This window comes from Indicator indicator, chromosome 2 (assembly GCF_027791375.1).
Source record: "Indicator indicator isolate 239-I01 chromosome 2, UM_Iind_1.1, whole genome shotgun sequence".
Lineage (NCBI taxonomy): Eukaryota > Metazoa > Chordata > Aves > Piciformes > Indicatoridae > Indicator > Indicator indicator.
In genome coordinates, this window is record NC_072011.1 from 11,445,359 (window position 1) to 11,461,341 (window position 15,983).

Here is a 15,983-nt window from a genome sequence, read left to right on the forward strand (position 1 = left end):
TCATATATCTACAAACATATGTCTGTGTGTGTCTGTATACACACATACACAATGCCAAATCTCCTCCACAACTGAAGATCAATTAGTTCTATGTAGAAGTGCCAACTCTTCTAATCTTTACCTTTCCCTCCCCTTTTCAGTCAATTTCAAGACAGTACAAGTGCTGGTAGACACAAAGTCTTCTAGACTCTTGTTGTCTAAGAAAATTTGCAAAACTTAACAAAAAAAAAAAGTTCCTTTATTGAAAACAGTTTTGTGCTCAATGCTCTGTCGTTTCAAATTCTACTTCAACGTTTTGTTATCAACTGAAGTATTACAAAATTATGAACTTTCTTTAAAAAAAAATACAGAAAATTACCGTAGCAAAATAGTAGCTTTATCCAAGAATAATGCATAGCAGTATAGAAATCAGACATCTGAAAATATATCTCCTCACACACAGTGGTGCACTGTATACAGAACACAACAGGCTGACATCTGAGAGTTACTCATCCCTTCAGCCAATCCACATTATGACTTCCAAAAGAAAGGCACTTAATGTTTAGTGTTTCGAAACAGTAATGCAGCTACAACTAAACCACAACTGATGGTTCACTAAGGGATCATGGATCCCAGCTCCAAAACAATGAAACACTGTTAAGTCCACTGATCTCCACACTAGGTTAAACCACAGTTATAAAGAGAGAATTGAAAGTATGTCTGACTATGTTTCACTGCCCATCAGCTGAGTTCTTTCTTCATTATTATCAGGAGGATTTTGCAGGATAGAACTGGAACTGCTAGCACAAGGAAAAGAAGGGAAGAAATAAGTTTAATATTCTCTAGGCATTTCTATGCAGTACCAACATTACAGAAAAAAAGCCACACATTACACAGAAGCTCAAGTCCAGCTTTTCATCCATCAGTACCCCCAAATTGTGCTCCACAGGGCTGCTTTAAATCCCTTGGGTTTATTGAACCTCATAAGGTTTACATATATATATATATATAAGGCACACTGCTCAAGGTTATCCAGGTCCCTCTGGATGGCAACCCATCCCTCTGGTGCATCAACTGCACCACTCAGCTTGGTGTCATCTGAAAATCTGCAGAGTGAATGCAATCCTATAGCCTGTGTTGTTGTGAATATATTAAACAGTACCGGTCCCATTACAGACCCTTGAGGGACACTACTTGTCCCTAATCTCCACCCAGACATGGAGTCATTGATCACTAATCTCTGTGTGACCATTCAGCCAATTCCAGCTCACAGACACTCTCCTGGAAGAACCATCAGTAGGGTTCACCTGTTAATGCCACCCTCCTGTTGCTTATACAGAACAGGCATTGTCTGCCCATGTCATGATTCACTATCAGGTTGGTAGTAAGGAAAGCATGGAAGCACAGTATCCAAAGATCTCCTCTATAAGGCTGCAAGTAAAATAAAGAGTATGTATGTTAGCATACCTTTTCCTTGTTGCCTCAATGATATAGAATACTCCAGTTGCAAGGCCCTTTGAGGAAACAATTGCAATTGTAATAATAACCACCTTATGCAATAGCTCATAATTACAATAGATATAAAAAGCAAAAAATGTGCAATAACTCACACTTAACAGTGGCCATCCTCCTTGGATGGCTGAGGCCCATTCAAAACCCAGCTTTTCATTTAGAAATCCTCCAAGGGTGGGACCTACAAATGCCCTGCAACAAAGCGAAATGAGGAATTGGTATCCCAAACAAAAAAGACAGTATCATATTCTAAGATAATTTTTATTGCATTTTGTGACATTGCTTCATTGATTCTCTCTTCTCTGTCAAGAAATATTGTCTTACACAGACTTAACTTTCCTATAATCCACAGTCTTAGTTCTGTGTTTGCCATGGCCCCACTGAGCATGTACAGTTACCACCTGTCCTGGTTTCAGCTAGAATAAAATTAATATTCTTCCTAGCAGCTGGTTTTGGATTTAGGAGGAGAATGATGATAACACACTGATGTTTTAATTGTTGCTAAGCAGTGTTTACACTAAGTTAAGGACTTTTCAGTTTCTCAAACTGCCCTGCCAGCAGAGGCACAAGGACCTGGGAGGGGACACTGAAAAGGACAGTTGACCCAAACAAGCCAAAGGGGTATTCCATACCATATGAAGTTGTGTCCAGCATTTAAACTGGAGGGAGCCGGCTGGTGACCACCACAGCTCAGTGATTGTCTGGGAATTGATCGGCAGGTGGTGAGTAATTGTACTGTGCATCTCTTGTTCTGTGTACTAGGATTATTTTCCTTTCCCTTTCTGACCTATTTAACTATTTTCATCTCAATCCTGACTTCCTCACCCCATCCCACTTGGGGTGAGGAAGTCAGCAAGATCTATGGTGTTTCATCACTGGCAGGGATTAAACCACAACACTTCCTCGGCTGAGAAATAGGATCCACATCAGAAAGCTGAACAGAGTCTTTTTTGTATCTGGAACAGCTTAGAGGCCCCACTAAGGACCATGTTCTAACAGGGCATCTACACTGATCAATTCTATTATAAAAGAAATTTAAACTCATCCCTCAAAATGTAAACTTTCCAAACTTCAAGGTAAAAGACTGGTGGACATAGGCAGGTGGGGAGGCACATCATGACAGTTGCAGCCACTGCAAAGCTGAGCTGTAACTACCCTGCCCCTTCATGCCTAAGAATGCCATGAAAGGCAATGCAGCTGCTGTGATCTTATGAAAGGTCTCACATGATGTATTCTCTTGCTACAGAAAGGACATAGCTATGTAAAACTAGAAAGAGTTCCTGGAAGCAAGTGACAGCCTCAAATTGCTAGTTGGTAACTTTATGCTGCCTGTATCTGTACTGAACCCTATGCCAAGCAAACAGGACATCTAGAACTTCAGTTACTCTGGCAAAAAAAATGTACCATTGAAAGCCATCAGCAGCCACAGAGGACTATAAAGACAAAATCCAAAACATTACTGGAAGTGACTGTCAGCAGGGAGTCTCTGTCACATCTCACTTAGAGACAAATCTGAAGGGTCAGACAGTAAGTAGCACCTTGCACTTGTTTCTGTGATGAGCATAGTAACATAGTAGATCATATTAGAGCATAGTAACATAGATCATAAACATAGTAACACACAGAGTCATAGAATAGTAGGGGTCTGAAGGGCACTTCCAGAAATCAGAGTCCAACCCCCTGCCAAGGCAGGTTCACCTAAAGAAGGTCATTCAGGAACACATCCAGGCAGGTTCTGAATGTCTCCAGCGAAGGAGACTCCACCACCTATTTGGGCAGCTTGTTCATTGCTCCATCACCCTTAAAGAAGTTCCTCCTCATGTTTAGATGGAACTTCTTGTGCTCAAGTTTGTACCCATTACCCCTTGTCCTGTCACACTCTGCTAAGCTATGCAAACACCAACCTTAAACAATGGCTGTGGCTGAAAGAAGAGATGATTCTACCCTACCCAGACAAAAGAAGGAAATGGGGAAAATGAAAAAGGGAGAACAGAATTAATCATAAGCAGATACTTTCTAGCTTGCTCCACAAAGGTGGAGCAAAAAGAGGGGTTTTGTAAAAAAAATTAGGGTTCACCTCTCTCTATACTAAGCATTATTTCAGTGACAACAAAACAACCACACAAAGTGCACACTTAGACACTGCAGCTTTTTCATAGGCAAGGCAATACATTTCAATGAAGAGTTCAGAGTCCATTCCCTTTGTCATGTAAAAAGCTTTAACATGTCCACCAGACACCTGCTTAGCAAGAACTTTGAATCTAGGTCACCACAATGACTGCAACACAAGGTTGTAATGCAGGAGGCTTTCATGTGGCAATTAGCACAGAACCAAACTATAGCTTACAAAAAGGTGACTGTATACTTACCCAAGGGACCACATGGCATTGAAAAGCCCAGATGTCAGTCCCAGCAGACTCAAACCTTCTTCAAATCCATTCTCACTGCAGACAGACCAGTGACAGTAGTACAACACATTGTTGTGTCCCATTCTATAGCACTCACCTACAGAGGGTTTTTTCCCTTCCTTTTAATTTACACAGAACATAAATAGTTAAGCATACAGTGGAATCATGCCTGTTTACCCAGTAATTTCTTCTTGGCTGACTCTCTAGAGAATTGCAGTGATACTCCTTATCTCTGATGCCTTCTGAGTAAGATTCCTAGTGTCACAACATTGCTAATTCCCCATGTTTCAGACAGCAAGTGTAAAACAGTGGCAGGTGGCTTTTAAGAAGGAAAGGACTTTGTTCCAGGAGGAACATACTAATAAATAAAGACCCTTTTAGGTCATTACTGCCAAGTCACATCACAGACCTTGTACTCTAAGCAAGTATGAATCTTGTAGCTGTAGCTGTTAAAGCCAATGCAGTCCTAAAATCCAGAGAAAACTGCTTGCTATTAATTGTTCTCAGACAATGAGACTAAAACCACACACAGCTCACCCCATGCTACAAGATCCAAAGTCCGATGGACTTCAGTGTGTTCATAGTACTGAGGTATGCATTTACAAAATTATACTTGGAAAGGGTGTTCAGTCAGAAAAAGAAAATGAGACAAGAGAGTAGTGGAATCATTCAATTGTCACTTGCTGCCTTTGTTTAAAAAAAAAAAACAACAAACCCACAACAGGGAAAAAAGACACACCAAAGAACCCACTTGGGATTGAGCCCTGAAAATTAGATGCCATTTCCTACTGTCAGTAACATGAAAGATGTGTGGGATTGAGTTACTTACTATGCACACTGCAGTATCTCTGGAAACACTGGGATAGCACACATGCCAAGGGAAAAGCCAATCAAAACCAGCACTAGCACAAACATCCACAGCTGACTGGAAAGGAAAAAAAAAAAAAAAAAGGTGTTTAAGTTAGTGTCTGAAGACTCTTTTTAAGTAAGGACCTTGTTTGACTAATGACAACAGTTATATATCAGCTCTCCATGACTAACTAGAAAACTAGGTTTCTTGAAGCCAGAACACATTAACTGAACATTAAGACTTGAAAAAACTTAGTTCTATGCTTAAAAAAAAAATCAAGACTTTGTAATTTTTAAATCTTGTGCTCAAATTAAGTATTTACTTATCAAATGTAGTTCATTTTAAGAGAAGCACATGGAGATGAAGTAGAAAGACAAGCTAAACTCAGTAATACAGATGTCCAAGTTCCAGGCTTGGCTTATTACACAAGCCAAGGATGTGCAGCTAAAATTTTGTAGCCTGATACATTATAACCAAATAGACTTAACTAAAGAAAAGAATGTTGAAGATTTTACTGATCTGGTTTTCCTCATTAGCTTAAATGTATGCTCTCATCAGTTTCAAATTTATGGCCTTCTTTAAAAGTTCAAAGTCTAGGAGAAAGGAATTGACCAGCTCTGTGCATTGGCAAGACCGAGGACAAAAGGACTGTACAGCTCCAAGTGTAGCAGTGTTATGTTGTGAATTAACTTGAAAGATATGGCAAAGCAGTGTTCAGGTGCAATAGATACTGTTTTTATTTACTTAACTGAAAGCAAAGCTATATTCTGGTATTTTCCTTTGTACACTACATATATATATAGAGAGAGAGAGAGAAGAAAAAACAACAATACTGCTGCACAGCCATGCAAATAAAACCCATAGTTAAGAAACATTCATGAAGTAAAGAAAATTTTAAAATAAGACAGAAAAATAACTTTGTTTGGTGCATTGGAAATGCCACAGATTTGGGAAGAAAGGAAAATAAGCAGCATCATTCTTCCCATTATACACATTAACATGAGCAATCAGTAGCAGCCAAAAGCAAAAGGAAAAGGATCTGTTTTGCAAAGTTGAAAGATCTCAGTTTTCAGAGGCATAGTCTCATGCTAGAATTTAATAAAACCAAACCAGTTTCATGGTCAGAGGTGGTAATTATAGACTCATGGACATACATGACAAAGGTGATGATGGCTATCACAAAAGCATCACATTAAGGGGACTGGCTCAAGAAGAGGTAGTTCTGTACCTTTCAATGTGCAGTACAGGAGCAGGTCCTAACATGAAATAGCACACTGCTGTCAATAAGCCTCCAGACACCAGCAGCCATTTTCTGAGGTACTGTAAAAGAAAAGGAAAAGGTATGTAACTTAAAGATATTAATTTGCAATGTAACTATTTTGACTTTCTAATATCCCTCTTCCAAATCTTCATCTCCTAAAACAATACAGCTCCTGTAAAGACCCTTACTGCAAACTGGGAATCAGAAGTGGCAAAGAAATTGTGAACACCATCAAGAAACAACGAATTCATGTTTCCTTGCCACCAATGCAATCATTAGCAGCAGCTGCTTAATACAGAAACTTCTGCAGGATACTGAGTAAGACTGCTTTTCTGTTCGCAAAATACTTTAGGTCTTGCTCTTCCTTAGTGTGAAAAATACCATGTTTAATGTTCCTGTCAGGAAAAAATTGTTAGAAAACTGCCACTGTCCACAGCATTCAGAACATAGGTTTCCTTGATCAACTAGCAATGACTGTCATCTGGGCAGTTTAGAAAGAGACTTTGACAAGCGTGCTGATCTCTTGACGTGTACTATCCAAAGCAGATGAAGTCAATACCACTAACCAGAACACCTTTACTCCTCAAAAGCTGACAAAATGATGTATGGTCAAAGCATAGGTAACTTGGATATGTATTTTCCCACTTTCCATTCCATAGTGGCTGGAAATAGGTCATGATTAGTCCTCTAGAAAAGACATTTCAACTACAGGATATTTGGCCAACATCCTTTTCCTATTTTGGACGTTTTTGTATTATCTGGATCTTGCAAAAGAAACATTCGAGTTGGAGATATTCAGTGCATATGCATGACAGAGGAATCTGTCCTTGAAGACAGAACCCTTTACAGGACAAGGTCTACATCCATCACTTCAATGTGGGAAGTTCTCCAGTTTTAATAAGTGCAGAGAGTGCCTTACCAACCCTGTAAAAACAGCAGGGTAGTACTTACCGGCCTTTTGTCACTTAGGAGTCCAAGGAGGGGAGAAGACAGGGAGTATGAGAGTGCTAAACCGAGGAATACCAAGCCCACATAACCAGCTGGGAGTTTGAACTACAGAAAGGAAAAAAAACAGAACATCAAACCTTCCATGGTACACTCATTGAAGGACAATACAAGAATTATTTTAGGTCAAAACACTGAAATGCATGATACCATAGAGAGGGTTTTCAAGTACTTGAAGTCACTAGTGAGAGTTGCAGTTTTCTTCCATTTTCATTTCTAAATATGAAGTGAAAACATGTGACAAGTGTACTCAACACCTAAATAATCAAAGGGCAAACACTATGCTATGTCTCTGCACCCAGACTCTGCGTTCTAACACCAGTATCTGGCACATTTGAAACAGATACTCCAATGGATGTGGAGTTAGTCTTTATTTCTCCTATCTTCACTTTTATTTCTGCTTAGAAAAAGCATAAATATTGTAGCCATTCACTGCCAATCAGTGCACCATAAAAGCAAGTTAGTGCTACAAAACAGAATTCTGGCTTTGGCTGACTTTTGAGAAAGAACGAGGCTTTTTCAAACAGCCCAAGGTCTACATTTTCCTAATACAGTCATATTTTCGTATTGAAACAAAATGTGAATGAAGAAGCATAACAGTCTCTCAAACGAGTACTTCAACTACCGGTTAGAAGGTATTCCAAGGTATTTTTTGTGGTATGGACTATATAAATATTCACTATTTACTTGCCATTTGCAAGCACATGATAATAACTCTAATTTAGTGATTAGAATACTTGCCAAGAAGACTACAGCCCTTTCACAGCAAGTATCTGTTAGCACAGAGCCAAGAGAAAGCAGAAGAGCCTCATAAGTGTGCAATGCTCTGCAGTAGAATAATTACAGGTCTCTTCTGGCTGGTGGTGAACTACATCCACATGGCCACTGACGGAAAAGGTTAGCACCAAGTAAGTCTCCTCCACACTGGATGAGTGCTCTAAGTATTGGACTAGACAAAAAGTAAGAGCACAACCATTTGTGAAATGCTATTCCCAGGAAAAGTTAACAAACCACACAAAAAGCATTTCTTAATTTCACACAGGAACAGAATCTAGAACTGGTTACTTCAAATTAATTACCTTAATTTGATTTACTTAGTTTCCCCATGATGCTGAAGTAGGAAATAACTAAGCATATAGTAAACTAAACAGCTAAATAAACCAGCATTTGCCTTTTAATGAGTGAAGAACTCAGCTAGTAGGCTACATAGTTGCAATCAGTTTAATATTGGCATTGGTGTAAAAGAAGTCAAGACCTGAAACATTATGTCCCTGAAAAATGTTGACATCAAGAGACATAAATAACAGTCAAGGACTGTTGCAAGTTTTTTAGAATTTGCTTTCAGAAATGAGGAAAAACTCCCTCATTTACAAAACTAGCTGCTGCAGTCTTCTCAGAAGAGGCACTCTATAGTTATAAGCCAATTATGTGGTAAAAGCACGTTTTTAAAGGCCTTACATTTCCTCAAAAGTACCAAGACCCAGCAGCAACAGGAATGGAAGCAGTCAATGGAAACTGATTCATCAGTACTGTGGAAATCAAGTTCTTGATTCTTGATTCTTGACTTATGCTTTGATGCTTGTCTGGTTTAGATGCCTTCCAGGCTTTCTTCTTCGATTGTAAGTTATAGAATCATAGAATCAGTCAGGGTTGGAAGGGACCACAAGGATCATCTAGTTCCAAGCCCCCTGCCATGGGCAGGGACACCTCACACTACATCAGGCTGGCCAGAGCCTCATCCAGCCTGGCCTTAAACACCTCCAGGGATGGGGCCTCAACCACCTTCCTGGACAACCCATTCCAGGCTCTCACCACTCTCATGGGGAAGAACTTCTTCCTCACATCCAGCCTGAATCTCCCCTCTTCCAGCTTTATTCCATTCCCCCTAGTCCTGTCACTACCTGAGATCCTAAAAAGTCCCTCCCCAGCTTTCTTGTCAGCCCCCTTCAGATACTGGAAGGCCACAAGAAGGTCACCTCAGAGCCTTCTCTTCTCCAGACTGAACAGCCCCAACTCTCTCAGTCTGTCCTCATAGGAGAGGTGCTCCAGCCCTCTGATCATCCTGGTGGCCCTTCTCTGGACATGTTCCAGCATGTCCATATCTCTCTTGTAAAAGGGGCTCCAGACCTGGACGCAGTACTCCAGGTGGGGTCTCACCAGAGCTGAGTAGAGGGAGAGAATCACCTCCCTTGACCTGCTGGCCACATTTCTCTTGATGCAGCCCAGGATCCGGTTGGCTTTCTGGGCTGCAAGTGCACATTGACAGCTCATGTTGATCTCATCCACCAGCACCCCCCAGTCCCTCTCCTCAGGGCTGCTTTCCAGCCAGTGAGTGCCCAGCCTGTATTGGTGCTTGGGATTGACTCGACCCAGATGCAGGGACCCTGCACTTGGTCTTGTTGAACCTCATGAGGTTGGCTTGTGCCCACCTCTCCAGCTTGTCAAGGTCCCTCTGGATGGCATCCCTTCCCTCCAGTGTGTCTGCTGCACCACACAGCTTGGTGTCATCAGCAAACTTGCTGAGGGTGCACTCAATGCCACTGTCCATGTCACCGACAAAGATGTTGAACAAGACTGGTCCCAGGACTGATCCATGAGGGACTCTGCTTGTCACTGGCCTCCACTGGGACATGGAGCCATTGACAGCCACTCTTTGGGTGCGGCCATCAAGCCAGTTCTTTATCCATCTCGTGGTCCACCCATCAAACCCATGTGTCACCAGTTTGGAGACCAGGAAGTGGTGTGGGACAGTGTCGAAGGGAAATGTGGAAATCATATTATTAACAGGCAAAGCAGCGTAGTTGGATAAGGCTTAGTTTTGTTTGGATAAGGCTTAGTTTTGTTTAGGATATATATAACCAGTTATTTACTATTCAACAAGTCAGCAGTTCCCTGAATGTTAACAGGACTTACCGCCTTTAGGATAAACAGAGATATTGTGGGATCCAAAAAGCCCAAGCAAGTACTTAACGAAAATATAGTAAGACAGAGTACTAGAACTTTTGGCAGAAGAATGAGCTTCCAAAAGGACTCCTTTCTAGGGATTGAATCTGTTTTGAGAGAAAAGAGAGGGGGAACTAGTTGCAATGACAAGCTGATGCACAGAAGACACAAGCAATGTTTTACAAGCCTTGAAGCTAAAGAAACAAAATATGCAAATTTATCTCAGTTCACTTCCAGACAGAGTTGGATTCATTCCAGGCCATCTGCATGCATTAATTTTATTTTGCATTAAAACATGGGTATGACCAAGTTAATTAAGCTAGAGCTTTGCCCTCTGAGTTTTATCACATTTCAGAAACTGGAACATTTAGAAAACACAGGAGAAATTAAGGCAAATTAAAAAGACAAAGAAGAGTGCTTACCATATTGTGGTAATAAGCACATATTGACAGGAACCAGAACCAGCACTACACATCCCAGTGTAATAAAAGGGACCTCATAACCAAATGATTGGTAGAAAAAGCCACCTAACGGTGGGCCCAGCACTAGTCCAAGTCCTGTAAAAATTTCAAGGCTGCCCTAAAGAATGAAAAAACAACCCAAAATTAAGGAGAAACTCCAGTATAACAGTAAAAGCAACAGTTTGTTGTTTTTTTTTTTTCTGAGGAGCAGCACAACATAAACTAGTGAGGAGTGCAACTGCATCGCTAAACAATGTAATAGTAAGCAGAAATCTTCACCAAGTGGGATAGCAAAAGGAATTTTGCAGCTGTCTCTGCAATGCAAATCAAATCCTTTGCTTCACTATTGGCGAAGCACCTGTACTGCAGTGTTAGCCATTCTGCTGTCACCTAACACATCTCACTCCTGAGGCAAGACAAATGGTCTGCTGATGGAAAGACTAATATTTAAGAGTGATCTGGCTTCTGACAACACTTGATTTCTAGATTTTAAACAATGGTAAGGTCACAATCATGCCACTGCTGTGTGGTATTTCTAGTTGTGGCCCTCACCACTATGCAATTTTCAGCTAGGCATCACATTTATTGTGCTGCTACCCAAACTTTATTTTAAGTCTAAAATAGATAAAAGGACTTAGATAAGATGAAGTTACTTTAGGTACCTCCTTAAACTGCATTTTAAAAATCTGCAAACAGGAAACCTTAAACTTATTGACTGGATAAATCAAATCAATGCTAGTGAATGAATTAATCACTTTTTTTTTTTTTTTAATCAACCCACATTGATTCTTATCACACATGCAGAAGTAGTCACTAAAACCCATATTAGTATTTTAATAGTCTGATATCAGTAGGAGAGATAACTACTCCTCTGTCTTTAAAACATAAGTAATTTATATCTAATTGAAATTATGCTAATGTTTAAATTTGTTCTAAGACTGCAATACTAGACTACAAAAAAACATAATGTGATGATTTCAAATATGCCTGTATACAAGACAGTAGATTTTCTCCTCCTGATTTTAAGCTGCCTTCTGGCAGGTACTCAGCTGTAACACTGTTTTTTGCACTTACCAGGACAGTAGCTAAATTATTGGGAAATGCCTTTGCAAGGATTGAAAACGATGCTGTCATTGCTGCAGCAAAACTCAGTGCATCCATTGCTCTTACTAAAAAGCACAAACCAATGAACACTGGTCCACTTGGCGCCTTGTCCAGCATTCTAAATAATAAAAAAAACAACCAACAAACAAAAAGACAGTAAATGGAGATCTCTCAGAATGCAGTAAGTAATCCACTAAAGGTTCTAGAGCATCGTTTCATATTCATTAAAAGAGACAACTACAAGACACTCAATGTATTCTATTAACACATCTTTTTGAAGCACACCAGTGAAGCCATTCAAAGTCCACCAAACTGTTTCTGGTAGCTTTCTCCTTTTCTCCTTTCTTTGGTGGTGAAAAGAGCATGAAAAGCCTAACCTGTGAAAAAAACTACAATGCCATGTTCTATTGTATTTTATAACTTTTCCAGGCAACCATGAAAGCAGTCTGACACAATGTGTTACAATTACCTAATTGGAGATTCCTTTATTTCTACTAAAATTTCGGTTTTGCTAAAATGGGTGGCTTAGCCTCTCCACCTGCCAAACAAAGGTTCTCATTTGCTCTCAATATTTTTAAGATTAAAATATTGTGCATAAATCCTTTATTACTGCTTCACTGTTCAGCAATTATGATAGATATTTAAGCATGTGGAACCTCCCTTCTTTGCTTTCAAAGTAAACAGGCCTCGAAATCTACTGAGAGGGAGAAGCATTCATTCTGCTTTACAAGAGATAGATAAGTAGTAAAGATGCAACAAGTTAGGTGACATAAGCCAACAGTCAAACGATGCCCAAGAGTTTCCAGTTTTGTTTTGTATATATCTTTTCATATGGATGAAAATGGTTAGAAGAAAAATGCAACAAAACAAACCAAGAAAAATTACTCACCCAAACAGGATGGTCACACATCCTGAAACAAACATCCCTGACACAAACATGAATTTTGTTCCAATTTCTGTAAGCTGTAAATTAAATACCATTTTTATACATTATTATTTCAAGCACAGATCAAAAAATCTTTCAAAGTAAGTTACTGTTCAGAAATCAAACATTCTGGACACTTCATAGAGCATTCAACTACAAGATCTGGAGACACGCTGCTCTTGTCAGTGTGCCTTCATGCAATACTGAACCTAAAAATACTCTAAACCGTTAAGTGAGTTAACCCAGTTTTCAGAACAGTAAGACAGTGATGCAGTTAACCATTTCACAGTTAGAGCTTCTGCAGAGCAGTTTACAGCAGCACTCCTCATAATAAACACAATGTAATACATTCTGCCTCCAGCACCATCAGCTGGAGTCAGCAATACCAGCCACACATACGGCTCAATGAAAGGTGATTTTAAAACAAATTTATCTAAACCTTGAACAGCACAAAACTTTGTCAGAAGAAGCATTGTAGCTTCAGGCTTCCCTATTCGTTAACAGGGAAAGATGCCCACCTTACTTCATCTCAGACTCCCATCACCAGAGTGAAGGGCAATGAAAGACAGGCCATAAAGTTAACTCAATCCCATAACAAATCTTCTGAGTTTCTAATTCCACGCTGTAACTTCCCCTAAGGACAGTAGGTATTTCAGACTCTTTCCTTGTTCAGGCCTGCACAAAGTACCAGTATTTCAGACATTATTACTAAAGTCGTACTTCGGCAAGTTTCACTGAAACCCTTTCCGTTGATGCTCACTTTATCTTCTGCAGCAAGGATGGCATGCCCACTTTCCACTGCAAAGTGCTTGGTGAGGGTTTTGCCACAGTTGCATGTCATCACAGGCACTGAGATTGGATTTATCAATGGCACCTATATGATGCCTTGGTAAGCTACTTCACCACCAGAAAAAAAAAAAAAAAGAAAAAAAAAATCAATCACCATGAAGTCAAAGGAACTGCTTGGCCAAAGAAAGAGAATACTGTGAAATTACAGCACCTCCAGCTTCAGGTATGATCCTAAGCAGCCCTTGCCAAAAATGCATAGGCAATGGTGATCCAACATACAACCAAACCATTATATAAATTTATTAGTAATTTCTCCAGCATGAGAAAAGTTCTGAATTTGTGGGAAAACTGAATTTGCAAGAACTGGAGACATGTGTCTCCCATTGCTGCATAATGAAGTGGAAAGGGAAAGTGTTAACCAGCAGAATCATAGCAGAAGAAAATGTTAAGAAAAAGGTAACATACCAGAAAAAAAAGGGGTGCAGCTAACTAAAGGAAAAAAACTTAAGAATGGCACCAAAGGCAAAGATCATATAAATGAGTGCAATAAATAAAACAGCAAGTAGGGGGGAAGGAAATAAAAGCAAGAACTGAGGAGCAGATTAGTCTGAAGCAAACGGAATAGTTAACCAGGGAAATAAAACAGCTGCTTGTCTGCCACCCTATGCTACCCTCAAGACTGACTGACCAAACTCCAGTTACTGCAGACACAAGCTGGCAGACTGCTATTGAACAGACATCTCTTTTCTTAGCCTCAGAGAACTATTTTCACGTACCAGCCTGTGTCATCACACAAATAAGTTACAGCTTCAATTATACTTACATAATTTCCCAGGATTAAAGATGACAAGAAATTGACCACAGCAAAACATCCAAAAATCATGCCAACAACAGTGTTACTTGCACCTTTTTTTCCTGCCTGCAAAATAGATCACAACAGTATAAAGATGGAGGAAAATTCTTGAGATGATTAACATTTGTGTTCTACATTTGTATTTATTTATTAGTGCAGTTACAAAGCAATTTGCTTTCTCAAAGGCAGTTTAGGACTTGTAAGGCAATAGCACAGCAATTTAATGACATGTTGCACTTCTACTTAAGCTACATGGAATCAAGAGAAATGCAACATTCATTCCTCAGTGAATGGAAATATGTTTGCTGAACAGGTGATCAGACTATACAGGAGGCTTCAGCTGGTGTGCAACAGAGCTAGCTACAAAGCTTTGATCTTTCACATGGTGAGAGGGCAGTGAAACCTTTACTAAATCATGCCTCCCTGTAACAAGCACCAGGCAATTTTTTTTTTAATTTATCCAACTGGCAAAATAAACTTGCCTTGCTATGAGCAGTACATATGAATATTTAGAGAAAAAATAATCTTAACATTTGTTAATGCTTGAAAATAACTTGATCATGAGAGAAATGGACTTTTGCTGCATAGGCACCATGACCAATTTTTTTTTTTTCATATGTTTAATAATATTGTATTTGCTCAATGTAAGCAGAGATTTTTTGGGTTTTTTTTTCCCTCCATTTGCTAGGTGAGGAAAGTGAAGAGTAAATGAAAGGTCCAACATGATTTAACAGGTAGCTATAAATAAAAAGTCATTGAGTGGCTAAGGCACTGAAATGAAAGTCAGGATATGGGCAGAGCTTTGACCTCAGCTCTACCATTAAACTGCTATGCAACACTGGGCAAAAAAATATTTCACTTCATGAAGCATCTATTTTAACTTTTATCTCACATCATAAGTTTATTGTCTTCTCTGAAGACACAGGGAAGATTAAATTAGCCCATGGACAGGATTCAAGTTACCATTATACATAATTTATTTTAGCCAGCATCAGGCTGATTATGAATTTCCACAACTGAGAAGTCTAGCTTCAGAGCTTACAGCCAACCACAAAGGTCCCATAGTGTTCAAGACCCGTTTAAAAGTTTCAACATGCAAAATAAAAGTTTAAAGAGTAGCTGAGCTAGTTTGTTTACCTCTGTAGGGAAAAAGGGCCCCAGGATTGAATAGCATATCATTGAACTGAAATTTATAGAAGCTGCTGCAACCATTGTATACAACTGCTCTCTGGTAAGCCTTCTTGATTCCACCTCACTGGGTGCTTCTGGCACATCACCTTCTTAAAATACAAAGAAAAATAAAAAGAAAGAAAGAAAAAAAGTAGTATTGTAAGCTGACAGAGGGCAATGATGTTGAAATCACGTTCGAAAACTTCTGTCCTCCCGCCTCTGGGGAACTAACCCATGTCGTGCTACCTCTTTCCCTCACGCAGATGCACGCATTTGATTTCAAGGGAGCACCCTCCCCGTGAGGGTTCGGATGCAGTCGCCCCTCAGCCCGCCCGAAACTGCAAGGGCTTCTGCAGGAGCTTCTCCGCCGCGCCCGGACAGTCCCGGTATGCCGTGCTGCGGAAGTCACTCCCAGGGAGAAAGCCGCCCTCATTCCCTGCACGCCCGCTCCCTTTCGTGGTTGCAGGCTCCAGCACTGCGGAGCGGCCCTGCAGCGCTGGCCCGGCCGCAGCTGACAGATTCTGGCACGGCAGCTGGCTCCCGGCTCCGGTTGTGTCGCCTTGTCGCCGACGGAAAAAAGCGGGAAGCCCCACCATCTACCTAGGGACTGCTCGCTCCCTGCGCTGTCCGCCCTCCGGCTGCCCATGGTGAAGAAGCGCAGAGCTCGCAATTGCCGCTGCGGTGCTTCTCGCCGCCCCGTCTACCAGCGCCTGTGGGCTGTCA

At 40.4% G+C, this 15,983-nt stretch overlaps 1 protein-coding gene across 1 annotated transcript; it reads right to left on the reverse strand.

Annotated features, from left to right (window-relative positions):
- Positions 1-703: 703 nt before the first annotated feature.
- On the reverse strand, positions 704-15,496 carry SLC18B1 (solute carrier family 18 member B1). Its single transcript, XM_054393346.1, has 14 exons — positions 15,493-15,496; positions 15,228-15,370; positions 14,061-14,156; positions 12,413-12,486; positions 11,494-11,641; positions 10,381-10,537; positions 9,929-10,065; positions 6,962-7,063; positions 5,978-6,069; positions 4,729-4,824; positions 3,861-3,935; positions 1,590-1,683; positions 1,447-1,493; positions 704-776 (listed from the first exon to the last, which is right to left on the reverse strand). Exons 1-14 carry the CDS (start codon positions 15,494-15,496, stop codon positions 704-706), a joined length of 1,338 nt encoding a protein of 445 aa, XP_054249321.1.
- Between the last annotated feature and the right edge of the window lie 487 nt (positions 15,497-15,983).

Coding starts and splice junctions, on each gene's coding strand:
- SLC18B1 (XM_054393346.1), bottom strand. Junction 6,070..6,961: donor TCCTAAGTGACAAAAGGCCG/GTAAGTACTACC, acceptor TTTCTTTTACAG/TACCTCAGAAAATGGCTGCT. Junction 4,825..5,977: donor CCTGTACTGCACATTGAAAG/GTACAGAACTAC, acceptor TTTCCTTTCCAG/TCAGCTGTGGATGTTTGTGC.